Source organism: Amborella trichopoda, chromosome 3 (genome assembly GCF_054954075.1).
Source record: "Amborella trichopoda isolate Santa Cruz 75 chromosome 3, AtrichopodaSantaCruz75HAP2 v2.0, whole genome shotgun sequence".
In the NCBI taxonomy this organism is placed as follows: domain Eukaryota; kingdom Viridiplantae; phylum Streptophyta; class Magnoliopsida; order Amborellales; family Amborellaceae; genus Amborella; species Amborella trichopoda.
The window spans coordinates 2,252,001-2,276,720 of record NC_142338.1 but is presented as its reverse complement, the minus strand read 5'-3'; the positions used below and the strand labels follow the sequence as shown (position 1 = coordinate 2,276,720).

General features: G+C 35.2%; 1 protein-coding gene across 27 annotated transcripts; it reads right to left on the bottom strand.

The window, feature by feature from the left end:
• Window positions 1–11,323: 11,323 nt before the first annotated feature.
• Window positions 11,324–24,392, bottom strand: LOC110007749 (uncharacterized). Of its 27 annotated transcripts, XM_088862826.1 has the most exons (13): window positions 24,300–24,391; window positions 24,106–24,146; window positions 23,857–23,897; window positions 23,279–23,341; window positions 19,419–19,460; window positions 19,209–19,280; window positions 17,265–17,348; window positions 17,039–17,148; window positions 15,516–15,598; window positions 14,464–14,604; window positions 13,713–13,825; window positions 12,974–13,133; window positions 11,324–11,670 (listed from the first exon to the last, which is right to left on the bottom strand). In XM_088862826.1, the coding sequence occupies exons 10-13, from the start codon at window positions 14,530–14,532 to the stop codon at window positions 11,494–11,496; spliced, it is 519 nt and encodes a 172-aa protein (XP_088718952.1). In that variant the 5' UTR covers window positions 14,533–14,604; window positions 15,516–15,598; window positions 17,039–17,148; window positions 17,265–17,348; window positions 19,209–19,280; window positions 19,419–19,460; window positions 23,279–23,341; window positions 23,857–23,897; window positions 24,106–24,146; window positions 24,300–24,391; the 3' UTR covers window positions 11,324–11,493. The 27 variants fall into 27 exon arrangements, 26 of the variants coding, with proteins under 26 accessions (XP_088718952.1, XP_088718940.1, XP_088718939.1 ...); XM_088862814.1 differs by having other exon boundaries at window positions 17,039–17,348; window positions 24,300–24,392; XM_088862813.1 differs by having other exon boundaries at window positions 14,464–14,601; window positions 17,039–17,348; window positions 24,300–24,392.
• Window positions 24,393–24,720: the final 328 nt, after the last annotated feature.

Genomic DNA, 24,720 nt, shown 5'->3' with positions numbered 1-24,720 from the left:
CCATTTTGGAATTTGCGTGAACTGGGGTTTTCTTTTTATGAAATTTCTCTTAATTTTAATATATAAATTTGTTAGGCATAGAAAATGGCTGATAAATTAGAAATTTCATGTATAATTTCCATGATAAGTAAGAATATTTTCTATTTCCTAAATATGGAAAATAGCTACCTAATTAGAAATTCCTTGCATAATTTTCCAAATAAACATGAAAATATTCGTTTAAATTGGGCATTAATAATAGGAGATATGGATGATATGAAATCTCATAAAAAAGGAAAATTTTGAAGAAAATGATATTTTTCGGATTTTAAAAAAAATTATTAAACTAAAAATAGCAAGGCCGCTCGCACGCGTGTTGCTTTGCATGTCGGATGGTAAAAACAAGTGTTTAAAAAAGAGGAATCGGGTGCCGACTATGGTGCATGCCACTCGCTGGTACCATTGTGTCCCGAATGCCGAGTGGGTCGTTGTACTTATAGAGCGTTGCTCCTTTTATTAATGAAATTAATAGTTAACATTAAAAAAAAAAATGAGCGGGTCGCTTAAATGGAAAAAATGAACAAAAAAATTCAAATTGCCTTGACTTCAACAGTACTTAAGAATTGCCCAAATCCCTACCTATTAATTAAGAAACTTGGGCAATTCAACTATTTTGACACTAATTGTGACTTGTACAGGTCTGAGTCGACTTGAACAAGTCCATTTTGAATTATCGATTTTTCAACTAATAATGGAAAAATTGAGCAAAATATGAACCATCCAATTCAAGTATTATTTGTCTTGAAACACTCATATTAACTGCATCAATGTCATTAGCTTTTCTCTCTTTTTATTTATTTAGTTGTGGCATTAACTTAACTAGGCTGCTTAAGTGAGTTACAACTAAGCAAGAAGCCTTGAAGACATGGCACCTTCCTTGCGAGAGAACTCATGAGAGAGAGAGAATTAAATAAGGCTAAAATAATACTCACTACAGTGCATAGTTTTGCAGGCAACACAAAATTTGTTATAAAGAAACCAACATTTGCCTTAGCTTCAAGGAAAATAGCCATTAGATGGAGAAACTAAGAGCATGGGAGGGCTAAGCCTCTCTTGAAACATTAGACTTATGCTCCAACTGTAATCCATAAATAATATTGATTGGTGTCATATAGAGAGAGAGCTTGATGTGTAGTGATGGAGAGAGAGGGTCAGTTTGGGCTTTATTGGATATGCTAGTGTTTTTTTGGCTCCGTATATTGTTAGTGTTTGTTGACATATTAAGGACACGACACTTGTATCAAAAGATATATTTTGTAAAGAAAATTATAAAACTAATTTAAATTTTAAAGTCGTCTAATATTTTAAAATAGGTTTTATTTAAATGATGTAAAGACATATGTTATGTCTAAAAATTTAACTGTAAGATTATTGCTTTTGACATCAACATCCATGTGAGAGTAACTTTTAAGTTCTCTAGGAGAATATTATCGTGCCTAGCAAATTTCTCTCTTCAATAATTCATGTTAAGATGCAAATACATGAACTTATTGAAATTTAATTATTAATTCTTACCAACAAATGCATATTAAAAAGGTAAAAACCCTAATCTATTATTATTTCTTCTTAATATCGTTCAAACACTAAATGTTCTATTTCAAAAACTAAATGTTATCTTTTTAAATTTTTAATGTGTTTCACCTAATACCAATAAATGTGGTACTATTTATTTTGAAATTTGAAAATTTTCAATTAATTTTGTTAGTCCATTTGGCAAAGTGGGTCACGGATTTTTTTTCCTCCATAGTAATTATTTATCTCAAGAAAACAATAAAAAAATTTATTAATTTAAAAATAAATTTAGCTTTATTGGTCATAAATTCCGGCTTTGGACCACACGATCAAGTAGGCCACAGTTTAAGTCATTTTTCAAAGATTTGATAAAAATAATTTAGGGAATCTTTTCAGCATTGAAGAAAAAGACGAACAATAATGGACCCCCTCTTTTTTACAGCTGGAAAAATCCTATTCTTTCACAATTACCAAAAAATAAAGAAAATTAATTAAGACATTATTTTATTGAGTAATTTATTTGAGAGAGAAATGTATAAAGCTCAATGAGAAAGTGTACAAGAAAAGGCCAACAAAAATACCCATTATTTAAGTAGAAAATGAGGAAACCGCATCTTATAATAATTTTATTCCATGATTTTGTAGTGAAAATCAACCGTATAAATGTTTGTATGCTGCTATACACAAATTCCATTTTAATTCCTTGATATGTTGCAAAACCCAGATTAGTAGAGTGGATTGGTTGTTGGGTTGCCAAATTGTTGATCTGGATTGTTTTGAATCGCTGATATGGAAACACAGTAAAATAAAAAAATAAAAAATAAAAAAATAAAAAAAAGTGGTTTATGAAGGGATTTACCAGATACCTAAAAAAATATTAGACAAGTATAAAAAAAAAAATATATTTAGATTAATTATATCTCACCCCGGTTGCCACACTTATTCATTATAACCCTACATTAGCACAAATTTGGAGTCTTCAAATTATTTGTGGAGTGCAGTGTTTATGGGACTGCGCATTCACAATATTAAGTAAGTGGTACCCCCTTACGGTTGCTTTGCAAATACAAATTTGTCCATGAAATGATGCAGATCTTCGATATTAGCAGTGATAGATTGGTTTTTGAGCTTGAAAAAAAAAATTTATTTATATTAATGATCACCAAGGTGGAGATGATCAACTTGCTAGCTTTCTAGTGTCGCAACATCATTTTCTAATTTATAGAGCCCATGGGTTTTATATATAAAACAGGTATTAAATCATCGGAGAGGGAAATATAGATCCATCTTTCAGCAGCTCTAAAAACAGTGTCGATCTGATGACTTAAATACAGTTCTACCAAAGATCCATCTTTCAACTCAAAAAATAGTGACAATCTAATGACTTGTAAAAAAGTAAAAATTAACAAAAATTAAAATCTTTTTAAATTTAAAAACTATTTTGATTTTAAAATTCAAAATCGATAGGCCTTATCGGCCCTGAAAATTTGGATCCAAAATACGTCTATAAGATCAATTTAGAAGAGGGACATATATAGACAGGTACATCAACTTACACACATAGGAAAAAGAGCCTCGGCTTAATTGGTCAGCCCTTGACGATTTACGACGTTACATCCTAAACTCAATTCCTACCAAAACCAGGGGTTGGGGCCTCTCCACTTACCCACTCAAATAAATAAATTAATAAAAATAATAAAAAAGAGAGAAAAAGTATAATAATCTGGCCAAACCCACCCCAATACGAAGTGTAGAAGGAAAGGGAGTCCAAAAAGATAAGCCTAATGAGGGAACCAAATCTTAATTCTTTATTCCTCAAAGATAAGCCCAAATTTATAAATTCAGATTTATTCAAAAACCTTATTTTATTCTCCAGAAAATGATTGATTAACATGTCCTAATTATCCAAAGCTATCATGGCTATTTCATTAAATAATTTAAAAAGCTTTAATAAAATTCGTCAAATAAAGCTCTGAAAAAACAAAACAAAAAATGGTTTTTACTTATATGCGACGCAGGTGACGCTGGCTTTAAAGAATGCACTTGTCACAAAGTCAAGGTCACCTGACAATATAACTTTTTTCAATTTGAAAGGGTAAGATCGTGCTCCCGAGAGAGCACAGTGTACGCGTACTTCTTCATCTAAACAACTGCACGAGAGGCTTTTGACTTAAAGCTTTGTAATGCATTTTAAAATGGACCCGTTCTATGCGGCCAAGCCCGCCGCATGTGTAGAAATGTAGGCCTATTAATAAATTTATTTTTGAGATAGATGTTTTGGCATATTTTTTAAAGACAAGTAATCTCTAATATGGAGATCATGGAATATGAAAAAATAAATAAATTTTAAAAACTAAACATAATAATTCAAGTAAGAAAACATTTAGACCATTAATTTCCATTGTTTTTAGAAGGAACACCCACTTCCATATATTTTTAAGATGGATGCTTTACATTTTTTAGACTGCATATGTGGGCATGTGGTCGAGCCCGCGTGAAACAATTTTCTTTTTAAAATTACCCCAATTATAGATTATCAAGGAAGGAGAAATTAGATTTCTCGATTCGACTGTCCAAAGATTAAACATTCACTTTCTACATAGCATATGATTTTCTTTTTCTTTACTGGTTTTGAAATTAGTCATTAAATTGAGAAAAGTACGATCCAAAATTTTGAATCATAAAACCACCTCTAGATATAAAATTTTACCCAAAGCAGTAAATATACTCCTTCAGTAGCATGTAATCTTTTAGCACGTATACTCCCTTAGGCATAAGATTCACACGGGAATTTTTTTTTTTCTTTTTTTAATCAGAAAATCTGGGAACCACTTACAAAATACATTTAAAAGAAAACTTCTAATTTTGATTTTTCTAAAATTTAAATCTCACCCTTCAAAAAATCAATCTTGAGGTAATAATTTTTTAAATCCTATAAAGTATGTAATTTAAAATTATTTTTCTATTTAACATATAGGCTGAAGATGTTACCTCCCAAAATTAAGGTCCTAAAAATTACTCCAAGACTAGATTTTTACCATGGGAGTAAATAGACAGTATGAACCCCTATGGAATGATCTTTTTTGGCTTGTACTTTTTAAAAAGAGCAGCACAGGTTTGCGCCTCTGGATCGAGAGTAATGAGCTATGATATTTACACTGAAAATGAGAGAGAGAGTGTTTTGAATCAAGTATGAACCCACTTATTTCAAGAGAGAGAAGAGAGAGAGAGAGTATAACACGACTCTGTGTGCGTGGTTGGTGGCCTAAAATTTTGACATTTTCTAAGAAATTCAATGCCCAACAAAATAATTTATTCCTCAAGCAAAAGGAAACTAAATAATGATTAAATCCATGATTAAAATAAAGAAAGCAGAAGAGAATAATTCATGTTCCTCATGTGGAAGTAAGTGTTCTAAAGAATCCTTAATGGAGGAAAATCAAAAGATAATTAATAATCGTAGAAATATTCTGGTATGAGAAACCACTTTAAGGAAGACATCGAGGCAAAGCTTCTTTGCTTTTCATTTCCTTTTTATGGTCTCAAATCTAGAGAGAAAGAGAATCAAACTAGAGAGAGAAACACTTCCTTCTTCTTCTATTTTTTTTTTTCTTTTCCTTTTTTTGCCAAATGGAGAGGTTACCCATTTTTTGACTGGCAGAAAAAGCAAGGGTGAGATTTATTTATAAAGAAAATTAAGGAAATATATATAATAAGACAATTTAGTTTCAGTTAAAGGAAATAACAATTATTATCGATCATTAGATGTAAAATTGAGTGCACAAAGTATTATTGACTAGGTAAAAAATCCAAAATATATTCTTTTAATGATGTGGTACAACTTAAACAATTAGATTTCACATTTGATAACCAAAAATAATTGTGACATCCTCGCACTAAAAGTAAATAAAGTGAATAGTTTTATAGTATACAAGTGCATAGATTAATCCACTGAAAATCCCTCTTGATAATGGTGTTTCAATAAGATGGTATCCATACGTGCATGAAGTATAAGACATTCAAACCATCAATCGTCCATAAAATATCAATGGCTAGTGGAGATGAGCCTTCCCATCTTGCTTAACGATGGTGCGCTCGCTCATCTCCACTTTTTTTTTTTTTCTCTTATTTTTCATTTGTTCTGTTTTTTGTTTTTTATGTGTTTATAGGGGGAGTGTGGAACGTTATGTTAAAGCATCCACCCTCTAACCACCGATGCCTCAATCTATTCCTCTCCTTCCATATATGACCATGAAGGGTGGATGGATGGTCAGGTCAGGTCCCATAGATGTCCATGGAGGGTTGATGGGTAGTCAGGGTGTCTTATACTGACGCATTATCTTTCGATGTAGCATGGACACAGTATAGAGTCCCCTCGCGGACACAGTATAGAGTCCCCTCGCCAGTGTCAGTTGCCTAATCTTGTATAAAGAAATTACAATATTAGTCTACCTCCACTATACACAGCCAGAATATAAATATGTTTTTTAGGGTTGAAATTTAGCTCAATTTTTTTCAGTAGAAAAAAAGATATGTTTTTTTAAAAAAATCGATATTGAGTACTTAAGAACAAGATCTACCATCTACTAAATAGATAACATGCGCTCTTTGAGAATACAGTTTTCCCCTTTTTGTGTATTGGAATTTGTTTTTTCTATCACCTAATTGAGATTTTCAAAATGTTGGAATTTGTTTTCAATCACCTAATTGAGATTTGCAAAATGTTGGAATTTGTTTTCAATCACCTGATTGTGATTTGCAAAATGTTGGAATTTGTTTTTTGGATCACCTAATTGGAAATATTGGAATTTGTTTTTTCGATCACTCTAGGAAACCTAACCTTTCAAAGTGGCGGACGATATAATGCAAGGAAAAAGTTTAAGTAAAGGTGAGGTTCTAAACGATCAAATTAAGGCGCACCTTAAAAATTTACTAGGAGAGATTCTTTCAATGTTAAAAAACCTTCAATTTGACCATCTCAACTTCAATATATATGGACATGAAATAAAATAGATTCCAAATCTTGGAAATGAGGCATTTTCTAATATGTTATCTAGACTATCAATTTTAAAGTGTTCATAGATCAGCTCCATATACGTTATTTTTTAATATTTAAAATTTATAATTAGATATAAAAATAAATTTTTAGATCATCACAAAGATTTTTTTATACCAAAACAACATTTTCTTTGATACTATTTGAAGGTGTGCCTTACTTTAGGGCCTCAGCCCTACATAACCCACATGCATAGTATAGACCTGTTGGTTTTCAAATAAAGAGTAATGATCCTATAAGACCCTACCCTGCCCCAATTGCATGAGATCCCGACTCATGACCATAAGATCCACATCCACACCTTGAGAAAATGGGATGGCAAACCACCGGGTTATTTTTTTTGGGTATCACCCGGTTAACCTGTCTAGAGGAGGTGTGTACCCTTTTTTTTTTTCCGAATAGTGGCTCGCCTTCTCTCTTGCTAAACCCTTTCCCTTCCAAACCTCCTCTACTTTCCATCCATATATTTGGTTTCTCTTTCTCTTTCTATCTATCGACAGTAATTGGTTTTCTACCTAAATCCTTTCAAATCTCTCTATGTGGACAGAGAAAAACCCATCAAAACAAATACCCATCAGTTTAGAGAGAGAAACTCAGACAAAGACAACACTGACGGTGTTTTATGACCCAAAATCTTGATGGGGAGTAAGAAAACGAAGCACCCTTTTTAAAATCAACATAAAATTTACAAAAATTTCAATGGAGCTTCATTTTCAGGTGTCATTTTCAATATCTCAACAAGTGCAATCAGTGTTGGAATCATGTTCATTTATGCAATTTTGAAGTCTTGGGTGTGAATCTTGCAATTTTCCTGGCGATTTTCGCTGCGATTTTGACGAATTTTTTCAAATCAATTTATGTTGAAATTTAGGAGTACATCATTTCTACTTGTGATGGATTAATGAGAAATGTACAAGATAAGATTGGGCCGGTCCTCTACAAAATTGTGTGAGAATCGTTAACCGGCATCAAATTTCTCTTTCAAGACTTTTACGGGTTAATCAGATGACCTGGCATTATGTATTCCTCATTATGTATTCCTCGAAATGTGGACATGAATCCTATGGATATGAGCAGGTGGATATGAATCCTATGGATCAATGGTTTAAAAAACGGATCGGTGACCCAGATCGGGCTCCCAAAAAATCGATCCGGATCAGCGAATCAGCGAATAGGCGATTCGGATCGAGAATCGGGTGAATCGATCAGAATAAAGCTTAAAAAAAATCAGAAAAAATTATTAAAATTCATTATAAATATTATTTTTTAAGAATTCAATAAGAAATGAGGGTACTCCATTAAGAATTTTCATGTTTTTTAATGAATATACGAATATTGATATGTTCTTTCCCTGCATGAACCGCCATTCAACATTTAATTTACATCACACAAAAGGATAAACATAGAATTATCATGGAATAAGTATATCAACATACATGGACTACAATAAAGCATAAAATTAGTAACATATGATCTAAAAATAAAATGATAGACGACGTTATTGTTCTTCTTGGTCACGCTGGTGCCATTAATGGAATTCGTTTAACAATTCATTGATTCGATCTAAAAACGAATCATCGATATTAGTAGGCGTTTGACTATTCCCAAATCCCTGAGTGTTAGTGTTTTGTTGTGTTCCCAATCTAAAACCCCCGAATATTGTTCATCCTTCATGCTCACCTGCACTGTCGTGCTCATCCCTACACTGTTGCTGTTGGGACTCGATATGTGAATAATATGGCTGGGATAGGGTGGCCTCAGAATCATCATCTCTCTCATTTTCTCTTTAAATAATATGGATTTAAAAAAAAAAAAACAAATTTTCAAAAAAATCGATCATGGATTAAAAAAAAAAAAATCACAAATTTTCAAAAAAATCGATCATGGATTAAAAAAAAAAAATCACAAATTTTCAAAAAATTCTATCATGGATTACAAAAAAAAATTCGATCATGGATTAAAAAACAAAAATCACAAATTTTCAAAAAATTCTATCATGGATCATAAAAAAAAATTCGAACATGGATTAAAAAAAAAAAATCACAAATTTTCAAAAAATTCAATCATGGATTACAAAAAATTTGATCATGGATTACATAAAATTTGATCATGGATTACATAAAATTCGATCATGGATTACAAAAAAAACAAACAAAAAAAATCAAAAAATTCAATCGTGGATTACAAAAAAAGGAAAAAACAATTCGATCATGGATTACAAAAAATTCAATCATGGATTACAAAAAACTCTATCATGGGTTACAAAAACAAAAAAAAAACAAAAAATTCGATCATGGATTACAAAAAAAAAACAAAAAATTCGATCATGGATTACAAAAAAAAAAACAAACATTTCGATCATGGATTACAAAAAAAAAACAAACATTTCGATCATGGATTACAAAACATTCGATCATGGATTACAAAAAATTCTATCATGGGTTACAAAAAAAAAAAAATTCGATCATGGATTACAAGAAAAAAAAACAAACATTTCGATCATGGATTACAAAAAATTCGATCATGGCTTACAAAACAAAAAAAAAAACAAAAAAGTCGATCATGGATTACAAAAAAAAAAAAAAACCAATTCGATCATGGATTACAAAAAAATAGATCAAGTATTATAAATAAATAAATAAATAAATAAATAAAGCCGTACGGAACTCGCCGATTTACTGTACGGACTCGCCGATTCCCGTACAGTGAATCGGCGAGTCACTGTGCAGAATCGTTCGGTTCTCTCTAGAACCGGACGATTCCTGTTTTTTTCATCGATTCGATCCGTCCATGGCGATTCTCGAGTCGAACCGGGTGAGTCCGGTTCGACTCGGCGTTTTTTTAAACACTGCTATGGATATAAGTAGGGGTCTCATAACAGTTCGGGTAGGGGAGGGTCTCATATGATCATTACGCTCAAATAAATATGGTAGGCGATTTCAAATATTTGACATGTACTTTCCAATTATAAATCTAGATACTAAAGGCAAATGCAATGCAGGCTTGTGACATCCAATTTATAATTTTGGGACAAAAAGAAGGCTTATAAAATCCAATTTATGGTATTGGGACAAAAAGGGATTGTCAACAAATAGACCGCTTACCATTTGTATAAGGAGATCAAAACGGATAGTTTGGAGTAAATCACAAAGTCCAAGATTTTTCTCTTAAAACTGTCTAATCATATAGACTCTTACTACCACCCATTTTGAGATTGAAATAACAAAAATGATTGTAACTTCTTTGTAAAAAAGATAAATAGTCTCTTTGTAGACAATACCCAAAAATAATGATATAACTTTATTTCCATGATGCGTAAGTGTTGAGATAAAAAAGATAAAAATGATTGTGACCTCCTTTTACAAAAGATAAATAGTCTATTTGTAGACAATACCCAAAAACAATGATATAGCTTTATTTCCATGACGCATAAGTGTTTTCAAAATTAAGATTGAGAATTGGCCATCAAGGCAACTGGTCTAGATCGACACAACAACGGTCTCGATCAACAATCCCACTAATTAGAATAAGTCAATAAAAAATCAAAAGACAACAAAAGGAAATAGATTATGTCAACCCACGGGCTGACAACTACAGTGTCAGCCAACGACCCATGATGAATATGGACCGATCTGACAGTCATAACTTCATTTCGTATTTCATTGTTTTTTATACAAATCCAAATTATTTGAAATTTTAAATATTCATTCTTCTCATCAAAATGCACTTAATAAAATATCTAAAAAACAATTTACAAAATAAAAATCGATCCAAATACCCCAAAATAAATTTAAAAGAATTTTGATCAATTTATATTTTACGAATTATTTTATATATATTTTTATTATATTCTCCTATTTTCAAATAATAAACACTCAAAATTTCAAATAATTTAGATTTACATAAATAAAAATTCAAATAAAAAATAAGATCGTGACCATTAAAACTAGCCTTAATTCAATATAAGTTGTTGGCTACCGTTGGCTAACAATGCAGCTGTCAGCCCTTATAGCTGTCATTTCCCGACAGCTCTTATAGCTGTCATTTCCCGTATATACCCATGAGAGCCGAAATGATTCCAAGTTCTGATTGAGAACCAATTAAATCATCACTAATTCCCGATCCAAATTCGACACTCCGGATTACTACGGATTGCCAATTTTAAAACCCTGGAATGAATTGATGACAGTCGTTTGCTCATCCACAGTGGTCTCCAGTCAGCCTATTTTAAAATCTCCAAATCCACTCCATCTCCCTACTAAAGAGATCTTGCCAAATAATTTCATCCAGAAGATTTAGAAACGACTTCCTCACTAAAAAGAGACTCGCATTTACGTACATAAAATGGCTTCCGGCTACCTTGGGAGCATACTGTCCATTTGGACTTCAGAACCTAGTGACAACCTCAAAAAAAATGAAAGACAAACAACTCAAATTTGCACCTCACCCTGAAAAAAAGAAGTCATAAGATTGAAGGACAACCCAATTATGGGATAGTATGGTCAAATGTTGAAAAACTCAAAATCCAATTCTATTTTGAAATTTATCATCTGTTGATTCTTGAATCCCAAAATTTCAAATCCAAGAAATTCTCCCAAGAAGCTTTTTGCCCAAGGGAGTCAGAGTACAATACGCTACTGCAGGAGCAATTGAACCGAACTATCTTTTCACTCATCATCATCAGATCTCATCATCATCATAGCTTTTTCTACACTATTTAGTAATCGGACTTACAAACTATCTTTTCAATATAAAAAATTATTTATTTCCATAGACAATGCAGTCCAGAATAAATTTACATTATTGCATGTACAGTAAGAGAAAATGGAAAACCAGGACTTAACAAAAACTGTTTAAAAAGGCTTGAGAATTCATCAGAAACATTTTCAGAGATCATTAGAAAACGAAATGAGAAAAAAGGGATATTCTAAGCATTGAAGGAAAGCAAGAATTAGCCGGTATGGCTTCTTATACCGGCGACACTTTGAAGGGCCTCTTCTTATCCTTTTGAGAATAGGCCTCTCTTCACCAGTGTCTTCTTTCTTGAGTGAGCCTTCTCCTTTCTGAGCTACATATAAATAAATAAATAAAAAGTGCAAAAAACAAAACATAACAAAACAAAAGGACCATCCTATGTATGACAACACAAATTCCAGTTACAATTGAATTTGAATTATAAATTAACATAATGAGAAATGTCAAGAAAAGACAAGACAACACAGAAACTAACTGCGAAGTCATTTCACCTCCTGCAGGATCAACTTATTAAATATTTGGAGGTTTTTGGGGAGGCAGTAAGGTCTTTCTTTTTCCATAATCTAGTATGTTTTTATTTAATATCCATTTTTTAGCAGTTTTGCGTGGGTAAAACTAGTATAAGCAGAGGAGTAGGTAAGTTTGGGAGCTGGGATTTGGAGAGACAAACCATACACAGCCTCTGTATGGTCCACAGTACACATCGGCGCCCTGTTCTTGCGACTGAACTGTATCCAAGAGAAAGTCCACCACCAGATGTACCCATGTGAATAGTAAGTTAATATCCACCATCAATAGTTGGTAAGGGACAGTGGATTCCCAGCTGTACACACTACCATAACTTCCCTTCGGGATTACGGATTTTGTTCCTACTTAATTTGTAAGATCAAGGTGTAGAACACATTATTTTCAAGATATCAGCAAATAAAATGCAATATTTTGAAATCGCAAATTTAGGATATGGATTTCATACTGTAAGATCGCTCACACCTTTGACGTAGAAATACCACATCACCCCTAGACATTAGATATGAAATTAGCTGACTAGAAGAGTGTCCTTTCTCCACACAAAGTTAGAAAAAGAAAAACAATTCAAACTTTTAAGCATGGTCAGTGTGTTGCCCCCAACTACTTGTTTTAGCAACTGACGGCTAAAGGTGATCGTGAGCTTTTGGTACCACAAGTAGTTGATCTTGCTATATACTTTTACCGTTTAAATATTTTGCCAGAGGAACCTTTGGATGTTTTTAGGCTAAAAAAATACTCCATAGTGATAGAATATGGTCTGTTCCTTTTTTGTAATTCTTTTGGTAAGTGATGGCCTAGGGGGTACTGATAGTACATTGGGGTCTAAATTTATAATGGCACATTATAATAGGAGAGGCCCTCAAGTCATTAAAAGGGCATACTGACCAAAAAGAGAGAAAACAGAAATTCCCCAACTTACTTGCAAGGTGGTTGCATTGGTTGGGGGAAAAAAAAACGAACAGAAATTTATAGAAAAAATAAAATGGGGACAGTCATAGTAGCATTTACCCTAGTGCTTGTATGGGATGAAACAACAAAATATAAATTAGAAAAAAATGGAGAAAAATGGTTTCGAAAGGTTACGAGTTTTCGCTTTATGATTGCTGATGGGCTCACTTCAATATACAGGGGATCATTGTCACTCGTGATGTGCGACCTCTTTGCCCCCACTGTGACAATACCAGGCTTAAGCTTCTGCTCGGGATCGCTGCGCAAGCCTTTGAAAGGAGGCAAGCACCAAAACCTGCATTCAAGAACAAAAAAAAAAGGGAACCATGAGAATAAGAATTCATTAGGAAACCATACCATTTTCATGAGTGGGAGGAAAGCAGGGTGGAAAAGTTTTGGTAAAAATAAAATAAACTTGATATAAAACAAATGAGTGAGAGAGAGAGAGAGAGAGAGAGAGAGAGAGAGAGAGAGAGAAAATGAGTTTCTATATTTATGTTTTTGAGGAGATATTTGACAATTTCTATATTTATATAATTGTAGAACTTATAATTTAATATTATCATGTCTACACGATGAGGGAAAGAGAATGGGGGAGACACATTTTGTCCAAAAGATGGCTAATACATATCATTTCATGATGTCTGTAGATACCCAAGGTCTTTCAATGGCAAAATGGCTTGGGTATGACTAACTCAGCCGCAGCCAAGTCAAACTACTGAATAAGGCTCAGGCAGTTGTCGGTTCCATGCCGGAGTCTGAGTTTTCCATCATCGGTATCATAGCACAAATGATGTGCATGAGAGAGAAAATATAATTCAGATGGGCAAAAACCAATTTAAAATGTGTCAAACTCTAATTCAGAGGGACTAACCATTCAGAAGGCAAGCTATTGCTGTTAAAACCTGGACTAAGCATTCTCCACTTCCGACGCTTGTCACACTGTACCCACTCATTATCAGGTATAAAATGAGTGCTGCCCCTTTTCTGAAGAACCAAAATCATACATTTTGTGTGATTAACAAATAAAACACCCAATCACCAAAGAAGAAAAGAAAAAAAATCTTTAAAAATGGAGATACATGAACTTGCAATAATTTACCGAGTTGTGACGAGTCCTTATTCCAAACAATTAATACTACAAATGATGTGATCATAGCCACAATGTTGTCACAGGGGTCAACACCATTCCATCATCAATAGGTTGGACATGAATGGACAGAAAGTGGAACTCTCAACAAACATGTCATTTATTATATTATAGCATCCTAGCAAAACTTCATAGAAAGATCACTTTGGATAAATACTCCTTCACAAAAAGAGTTGCAAAATGCAAATTTCTCATCTGTTGAGCAGTGAAATATAAGCTTCTGTTGTTGCAAGAAAACAAAGCTCCAACAAAGGGGAATGCGGTGTTCAGGTAAAGAAAATTGTAAGTCGATGATTGTAAGAAAAAAGCCCGTAACAGGCACTTGTGACCCCTTCCAGTTATTATATATGCCATCTTATGATGCAGTTATTATATCACCACACAGTAAGTAGATTATATCAATCCTTCAAATATGACTCACTAACACCAAATAATGACATCTGAATATGAAGTAATATCGTTGATGAGAAATTACCAAAGCAAGATTATCAAAATTTTCATCCCAATAATCGTCGGCTTTCCTTCCCAACCATTCCTCCAACATAGCATATCTCTCAAAGTCCGGGAACCCGTGCTTGTTATTAAGAACCCATACATTCCCATTACCAACACTCTGCTGAGAAGGCAACAGATTCATGAAAATCATCAGTCCAAGTGAACCAACACTGACAAATAGTAAGAGTTAAGTCGCCATTGCAAGAGTGAAGTTGAATAATTATATCTATATATATATATATGGAAAAACACTACAAAACGCCTATAGGTGAAGTTCTACAGTACTTCACCTACGGCTTTATCAAAGTTTATCACACAGTTACAGATGTCAGATAGTGTTTGAATTTTAATATTTTTTTACAAATCATAATGATCTAAAATTTTGGAGGTGTCTGCACCTTAGTGAGATGCACATGAATAAAATATAAAACAAATAATTTCAATGATAAAAATTATGCAAAATACCCCTATAAAGTTTCAGGGGTAATTTTGTCATTTTATTTTATGAAAATTATTTTTTTGATATTTTACTTTGGTGCAACTTGGCCATATGTACACATGCCCCAAATTTTAGATAAATCTGATTAGTACAATAATTACCATGTGATGAACTTTGAATGCTGATGAGGTGTAGGTGAAGTACTGCAGAACTTCACCTACACCTATAGGCGTTTTGTAGTGTTTTCTATATATATGGAAACGTAAAGAATGAGACCATTTACTTTTGGTACAAGGTGATCACATTTAATCTTAACTATTGGATGTGAAATTGGGAGATTGCATTTATTCCATTGACCAAGCTCAAACTTCAAAAGAAATTTTCTTGAATTTTGTGATACACCCAAGCTATCAAATTTCACATCGGATGGTTGTAAGTAATTGTGACTACCTTGCATCAAAACTAAACGATCTCATTTTATACAATCCCTATATATATATATATATATATATATATATATATATATATATATAAGAAGAAGAAAAAAATTGCCCATAAAAACATTGATATTTCTTCATAAATGAAAATCGTACCACAACATTGTAACATCAATGACACCAATAACACCTCGACCCACGTCAGCACTGTGCAGCATTCCTCCCACCTTCTTATACGCCTAAAAAAAACACATGAAATCATTGAAAATCATTGGTGACAGACCATCGTACAGATCTATAAAAGGGAATGGATACTAAAATCTCACTTGTCTCTCAAAACACCAAAAGCATTGACCCACAGTCCAATGGTCATCACCATCTGTTTCATTGGTTAGTGATGACACAAAAGGCTATGGTTTTCCATAAACCATTGGATTCTAAACTTTCCTCCCTATGCAAAAACTTGGAATGTTCTGAAGCACATTAAGGATAACAAACAAAACATCAAATCAGAACCCACACAAGTTATCCACAAGTTGATGTCAAAACATGTGTGTACAATGGAGCTCCTATGCAAGTTCCAATAATAATAACTAAATAAATGAAGAGAGAACTATCAGTTCAATAGCAACTTCGTAATCAGCAACTTTCTGAGTAAAATCATGATGACATTGATTTTGAGATACATTAAGTAAATAGTCACTATGAATTTCGGAAATCCCTTACTCATATATCATCCTTCAAAACTTGAGACAAGTTCCCAGCTGATTCCAGCATCTCAGCTTTTTAACTTTCTAACTCAACAATTTAACTCAGCTTTTTAACTCAAGCGTCTCATCTTTTAACTTTCTAACTCAACAATTTAACTCAGCTTTTAAACTCAAGCGTCTCATCTTTTAACTCTCTAACTCAACAATTTAGGAACAGCATTACCAAATTTTCAGGCCTAGGTAGAAACCTAGATCATCCATTGACAAAATCCCCAATCAAATCACACATTCCAGTAAATTTTAAGGACATGCACTCTATACTCACTAGTTTATCCCTTCATGTAGGGACAACATGTACCATGGAGGCTTATCTAAGACCAAAGTAGTATAATCCTAGCAAAAGACAAAATCTCGATAAGGGAAACACAAAATCTTCTCTGTGTAGGCCAAGCCTTGATCAACCAAGAATAGCAAGGTAACTCAGCTTCAACCCAAAGAATGCCCAGGGTTTAAATAGGAGATTAATCGCCCTAAGATTCTCCAAATTTTTCTTCTCCTAGGTCGATTTACATAAAGCTGATTTTGACCTAGCATTTAGGGTCCATGGCTTTGAATTTGGCCACAAATGACAAGCAATGGCCACAAGCCCTAGAAATTTGAAACCTTTGAAAATAATACTAGGGTCATTGTACCAAAAGTAGAGGGCTCAAATAACCACAATGGTACTTCCTACAAGAAATACTCAGTTGTAATCAAAATTGGACTGAGACAACCAAATTTGGGCTGATTCGGACAAGTTATCGCAAAGCTTAAGTAACCCATATTGAAAATGAGCAGTGAATGGCAGGATATGCATGTTTGGATGCAACATATGTAGGAATACGTTCATGTATCTCACGTGTCTGCACTTCATGCATTATGCAAAAATGCAAGTCAAAGACTTAATTCATGTTAATATATGATGTGTACCTCAATCAAACGTCCGTGCCAATACAAAAATATCCCACTATTCATCCACTCCCACTCCATTTGACTGCAGCCCAAGGTTAACTGAGCAGCTTTGCCCATTATAGTACCATCTATCACAGATGTCTTATTAAGATATTTGGCCAGTGGTCTACTTTTAACCTGTCACAACATTGCACTACCAAACCACCATAAATTAGAAGTAGCACACAGGTCAGTAGAATAATACCAATGAGCCTTGGACATGTATTTTCATCCGTGGATTGAGAAAAATTACTTCCAAATAAGCTTTTAGAGAGTAATCCAATGGCACCTGAAAATTCCAGAGACTTGCATAAGAACTAATATTAAAGGTTCAAACAATCAAATTTTGTGACTAGTGTTAACGAAACACGACTCGGGTCGGGACACACTAGGGTTCCAATCCTGAATAACCCAGTTCAAATCCGCCTTTTGTTCCTAGCTTCATTCCAACCCAACCCAAGTCTGTAAAAGAGTTCACAAGAACATTGAAATTATATGAGATTAAGGGGCAAGTCGTTGAGAATTTTTCCTTGGGAATCGCCAGGTCTCAAGTTGAACTAACACAGGCCAGTCCCATGTTAGTGCAGCATTTTTTGAAACACTGGTCATGACCACATATACCAACATAGAAACCAAATTACAAAGCATCAATCAGCAATGCAAGGCAAAGTTCAACTACACATATGGAAATGAGTAGGGTATTCTCTCAAATATCACATCCCTATACAATCGAGGGGGAAATTCCGATGCTCCCAGAGTACAAAGTTCAGGAAGGATAGCATAATTAGTTCCATGTAATGTATGATGAAGGTTAGAGTGAGATCTGGTTTTATCAATACATTTCTAAACTGGTTACATAGAGAAAAGGATTTTCATTTTCATTATGACCCAGAATTTTCCCATCACTCTAAGGTAACGTACACACTTCATTACATCCAGTAAAATACAGTAATGAAATATATCCACAACAATACAATGCTCTAGATGCCTAACACAAAACCGTCTGTCAAGACATACTAAATAACCTATAAGCATATTCAAATGCAGAATTTTTTTTAAAGTCCATGCATCTTGAAGTTGAGATGATCAATTTGAGGATATTTGGGCATCAAAACCACCACTTCTAATGAAATTTTTGAGGTAGGCTCTGATTTGATTGAGAGCCTAGGCTCTATATAAACTTTTTTCCTTTTTGAAATTACCAAAAAAGATGGAAAAATATAAAAATAAGTATTAATGGCCTAAAAAATTTCCAATCTTTGCTAAAATGATGAAAAATTCCTAACTGGGTGATTAGAATTTAAACTGCCCGATTTTTCCTACATTACTCTCAACCAAATGATACAACAATAAGCCATCCATGATGACAAAAATAATAAAACTAATAAATTTTCCTCCTAATCAAACCAGGGAGAAATTTACACTAAAATACTTAAGTTCTATACAACCAGTAAACAACAGCATTGCTAACTGTACTTTTCAAGGAAAAGAAAACAAAAAAGAATAAAGAACACAAGAGAAAAGAGAAAAGAAGAAGCAAATTATTGCATATAAAACAAAGGTTAACAATTTCTAGAAAATAAATCGAGGATGGTGGCTTCTGAAAAATTGCAAGTCTTTACTTACATATGTGGAAAGCATAAAATAGAACATAACACCAAGAGATTGAACCAGTGTTTTAATAAACAATGAGCAGGCTCAAACAATTCTGAACCGCTTGAAACCGAAAAGTGACCAATGCAGGACTAAAGATCCATCAAGCGAGACTGGTTCCCACTAGTTAATATTGTTGTATTTTATTTTTTATGATATAGAAATTTTTCCAGGAGAATTTGACCAATTCTGATCTAGTTCACCATCTGGATTTATTCAATTGGTGATTGGTTCAGTAGGCCAATCCAAATTGTAAACCACAGAATTGAACATAATCTTTTCATTCTGCAAGTAGTAACTAAGCCCATATCACCATTCTGCAATAGGTATAAGTATGCAAACTTGATATCATACGCATGCCCTCATAAGAAATTTGAAATTTACAAGGAACAAAAGAACATTCTCATGATGAAGAACATGATATCATACGCATGCCCTCATAAGAAATTTGAAATTTACAAGGAACAAAAGAACATTCTCATGATGAAGAACATACACATCAGGTGGAGGATTGTGGCACTGTGTAAAGCTTATGCATTTGTTGTCTTTTCATGGGAAGCTGAACCATCTAGAGAAAAGACAAAAGTCAGCAAGCAAAAAATAAAATAAAAGACAAACCCACAGATCTTCAAAACTATAATACAATATATTCCTAATACATACTCGTCCACTATGATCTAGCTCCAATAAATGAAATGGAACTTACCTTCCCTGGGTATCTCATTAAGGTTCAACGTTGTCATTTTAACTGCAAAAATAGCACAAATTTCACAGGTTAAAAGATAAACAAGGCATTTGAAGCACATAAGTTGAGGACTATGAACAAAGGGACACAATAAGCTTGGAACACAACAACAAATGGGAAATCCCAAATGGGAGACGAGGGAACTACTTGCACTCCGATTGCGAAGGCATTTGTCAATTCAATAGCCCACAATTTGTCTGGGAAGGTATCTACAAGTGTTCAAATAGCAAAATGATACATGGGATAAGAGAAAGACAATGCCTCAGTCAGAACATACAAGGCTCAATGTTTCCCAACTAATAACTAGGAGAACAAGAAGTCCCTCATTGAATGTACTTCATTTTCAGAAGCCATTAAAAACATAGTTGTTATATGGTATTTTTCGACACTTGTATCCCCGGTGCGAATAAAGAGGAAGAAAATGCAACTTAGGCCTGCGAGTACCAAAATGCCTGCGGACAACAGAAGCACTATTCAAATAAACCCTAACCTGGAGTGAATTTTTGAAAGGCGATGGATGGGTCCCAAAAGCATGTGGGGGTAGCACTTGACCCCCTAAGAACACCCGCCAAGTTTCATCACGATGCGATGACGTTAAGGTGGATTAGACACAAAACCAATTTTCAATTTAACCCCTAACATGTTGAAAAAGCACCTCATAACTACAGCCCTATCACCGGAGCCTTAGATGAGCACCATACCACTGTCGTTGGATCCAGAAGGTCCAAAACCCTCAAATAGCAAACTTCAGCTCATTCGAACTGTTCTGGGCCATTCTGTGGCCAACTTACCCAAAAAGGGTAGGTTACACACTATTCTGGTGCACCCTCGTTGAACCAGTTTCATCATGAAACTGTCTTATGACTTCGGGATCACCTTCAAAAGGCCATAACTTCTCCATCTTAAGTCAGATCGAACTCAAATTTCAAGAGGTTCTTTGTCTCATCGGCGCGCACGTTTTGATATATGGCACGACCCGTGACATGGATCGAGACAAAAGAAATCCCAGAGAAAAGTTGTTCAAGAAAACTCACATAATGCAGATTTTTGCAAGGAGGAGGTCCCTTCAATCAAACGGTCATATCACGAAGCCCCGACCTCGGATCGACTTGAAAAAAAGTCCGTTGCGACCGTGACATCGAGGTCTTCGATCCAAAGTGAACATCATATGTGATAAACGACATAAAGGTTGTACTCTAAGGTTGCAAAAAGGGGTATTTTTTGGCGACTGGAATCCAAATTCCAGCGACTTCCCCAATTCAAAAGTGGTGGTCCGATCACCAAATCGAGTCATTCTTGATCATGGCAGCTTCCCCGTCGTTCTACGATAGAAAGATCGAACCAAAACGTCAGGGAATGCACAAGATCTAAGATCGCAAATTTCCCATCTTTTGGTCAAGGGCTCAACACTTCGATTCGAAGATCAAGTAATATGTCAAAACAATCGCCTCGTCGAGACCATCACTTTTGTCGCATTCTTTTCGCCGAAAGGGCTTGAATGAGCCTCGAATGACCACCATAGCCCATGTCCCCTTTTAGGAGACCATCTTGCCCCTAAAAACGGGATTTAAATTTAAATCATAAAAAGTGTAATTTTTAGCAATTAGGGTTAGTTTTGAGCATCCAACCTTGTTCTAAGGGGGTGCTATATAAGCATTGCATGATCATTTGTAAGCAGCCATTTTTCCATAAGCTCAAAATTAATGAAATTGGATTGAGTTTCCCTTGGTTTGTAATATTTTTGTTTCTATCCCTTTCACCTAAGGAGAGGAGAGAGAAAAAATTTCCCCATAAATCACTACCCCTAGAACTCTTCACTTCCCACTTGGAACTTCTCACTCCCAACCTAGCCACAAGTTCGGTTCAAGGGAACCTCTCACTCTTTCTCTCCTCCCCTCTTCTCTTTCTTTCTCTTCCTCTCCCTTTCTCTCTTCCTTTCTCTTTTCCCCTCTTTCTTTCTCTTCCTCCCCCTTTCTCTCTTCCCCTCTCTTTTCCCTTCTCTCTTTCTCTCTCCCCACTCTCCCCCTCTTCTTGTCTCTCTCTCCCCTTCTCTCGCTCTCGCCCACCGAGCCAGCAGCTAAACCGTCGGTCTGCCTCCCTCTCTCTTTCTCTCTCTCCCTCTCCCTCTCCCTCTCCTTCTCTCTCCTCCCTCTCTCTATCTCTATCTCCCTCTCTTCTCGCTCTTTCCCTCTCGTTCTCTCCCCCTCAGCTCTCTATGTCCCTCTCCTTCTCTCCCCCTCACCTCTCTATGTCCCTCTCCTCTCTCTCTCCCTCTCTTTCTTCCTTTCTCCCTCTCTCTCTCCCCCCTCACAACTCGAACTGGAGGCTCCCCTCTCTTCTCTCTTTCTCTCTCCTTACGGCACCGACAGGTGGCTTCTCCTTCTCCCCCCTCACAGCTCGAACCGACAGCGTAACCGTCGGTCCCCCCTCTCTTCTCTCGGTTTCTCTCTCTTTCCCCCTCTCTCTCGATTTCCCTCTGTCTCTCTTTTCTCCTCACCCTCTCTCCTTTCTCGCTCGCTCTCTTTCCTTTCTCGTTTTCTCTCCCTCCCTCTCTTCCTCTCGTTCCTCCTCTCTCTCCCTCTCTTCCTCGTTCTCTCTCGGCTCCTTCTCTTCTTCCCTCTTTCTCTCTTTCTTTCTCGCTCTCTCTCTCCTCTCGCCTCTCTCTCATTCTCTTTTCTCCCTCTCTCTCTTCTTAAACTCTTTCTTCCTCTATCTCTCATAAGCTCCTCCCTCTTTTCCCCTTCACCCTCTACTCCCTCGACTCTTATTCTATCTCCGCCACCATCATGACATCCCACTCTTGACCACATGAATCATCTTCTAGAATCTTTTCATTTATTTATTTATTTACATGAGGTTGCTTGTCAAGATGGCGCCGGTAGGATGTCAAATCGACAAATAGTCTCTTGTCATCCCCACACCCTATTACATGTATACCCATCTAACGGCAAGTCAGGGTCTTCTAACCCACTTGTCTGGTCTTTTTAAGCGTGTGTGTTCATGAGGTACAAAGTGCGAGCAAGGGAGCTAAAGCCGAACCAGCCTCAGGCTAGGGGGTTTTCCATCGTGATCTTAGAAGATGCCCACAAACGCCCGAGCGCGTCACGAACCCATCGTGAGGTAGGTCCCACCTCACACCCCATAATTCTCTCTCATTAGTTGGTACCTGCCCGCGCGTGCACCTCACACACTGTGGTTTTCGAGAGAGCGATCTCTGGCAGGACCCACACATCCGGGTCCCCACACGGTCATATGACCCGACAAGATAGAGGCCCAACCAATAACCTCTTATAATTTGTGACTAGGAAAATGAAAGTCTTCTATTTGGTCGTTAGCTTTGGTAAAGGGGGTCCAACAATCAGAGGTTTAATTTTTTTTCAGGTATCCTCTTTTTCTACAATCATGAAACATTGCTTTATTCTGTATGGATGTGGAATACCAGTTTGTGTAAATATTGCTTTGAACTACACAAATTGGCATGGAACTGGTTGCTGAATTACCATAATATTCACCCGTTTGAGCCAAACTGTTCCAATATGAATATCCAATACCATTAATTTGAGTTTTTCAGGTCATTCCAAGTCATACTGGAGCATGTTGCTTAAATACCCTAGTATTCACCAGGGCAGTCTCTTGACTCATCTTGTTTTTCAATGAAACATAACTGTTCCAATATGAATATACTGGAGCATTAACTATGGTTTACTCTCCTTTACACTTTTAGCCCAATAAGTCCAAAATCAGGATTGAAGGAACCAAACAATGCATTGTGTATAAGCCTGAGAAACAAAAATATGCAATCAGGGCAGCCTATCACTCACACATTTACTTCTGAATACTTGCATCATTAATCTTTTAATCTCCAACTGCAAAATACTGACAATCTGTAGATAAGATGATGAAAACCATTGATGAACTTTGTACGAAAAATACAAATGCAGATAAAATAGTAATAAACGAGACAAAGCACAAGGAAATAAAACAGCGGAAAGAAAAGACATATATAGTTTTCTGTATAAAGAGCATGCAGCAATATGTAGTAGAACTGAATAATACAGGCGGCATGAGAAGGCTGTGAAGATCGATCACATAGCAAAAAATAACAGCAAATAAAGATTCTCAAAGAGAATAAATCACCAGGAACATGAAGAAGGAGAAACAACGGAAAAACAACATTTACAGTGATAAAACAATCAAAACTGGAAAGAAGAATAGAAGAAAAGGAACCACATAATTCACATAAAGAAATGTGTGAAAGCTAGAAGAATCACAATAAGAATCAAATTTTATCCATGAGAGTTCAAGAAGAAAAAGGAATAGGAGTTTTTTAAAGATGCAAAACATAAGAGTTCTGCCAAAAAACCAGAGACAAAAGAAATTCAAACGTATGGTAAATTACCTTGAAGAAGCATCAATGCAACAACATTCCTAGTAGAAATCCTAAACATCAAGATTAAGAAAAAGACAAAATGCATAATTCACATAAAAAATTGCGAGAATCCAAGAAGAATTATAAGAATAAACAGATTTGTATGCAAAGAACTCAAGAAAAGGAAGAAGAAGAAGTCCATTCAATACTCAAAACGTAAAGCTTCAGAAGAAGCTGACAGACAAAAGAGACTGAAGGGAAGAATGAAGAATAAATTACCTTGAACAAGAAGAATTACAACAGTATTCACAGTAAAAACCCTGAAAAACGAAGAAAACAGGAAGAATCAAATGAAAAAATAAAATACACACATTCCAGAAGAAATCACAAGAAAAAGCGTAATAAGACGAAGAAGTCCACTTAAGACTCTTCTTCTGATAAAAAATCAGAAACAAGACATAACGAAATATTACCAAAAAGAAGAAACAATAATGAGAGAAGAACCGAGCAGCAAAATTTTGGTTTCGAAGTGAGGAAATTTATCTGCAACGCAAAACGCATGTTTCAAAGCGAATTTGAAAGCAGCGGGAAATGACCATATGATGTGCCAGGTGGCGAACTGGATCAGTCGATGGGTTGCCAACTCATCATCTGAGCCGTTGCTCGTGATATTCGTATCTCAACCGTCACTTCCGCACGTGTACGGAACATTGCTTTTTCTTGATAGACGTAGTGAAGTGACAGTCTCTGTCAAGATGGACCCCGTGAAGGTTTCTGTCATAGTTTTAGTCTCTAAAGTTCCTAGTCCCGGCAATCGGCATATCGGCCGGTTGTGGGCGGAAGGCTAGGCTTGGGCCGTGGACCCACTATGTTATCAACCGTTATCACTTTTCT

Bases quoted from the DNA above. Each gene is read 5' to 3' on its own strand.
- LOC110007749 (XM_088862814.1), bottom strand. From the start codon at position 14,532: ATGTTGGAGGAATGGTTGGGAAGGAAAGCCGACGATTATTGGGATGAA. The intron at 13,826-14,463 runs GTAATTTCTCAT...TTGGTTCTTCAG, and splicing joins ATTTTGATAATCTTGCTTTG to AAAAGGGGCAGCACTCATTT. The intron at 13,134-13,712 runs GTTAGTCCCTCT...TCTTGAATGCAG, and splicing joins AATAGCTTGCCTTCTGAATG to GTTTTGGTGCTTGCCTCCTT.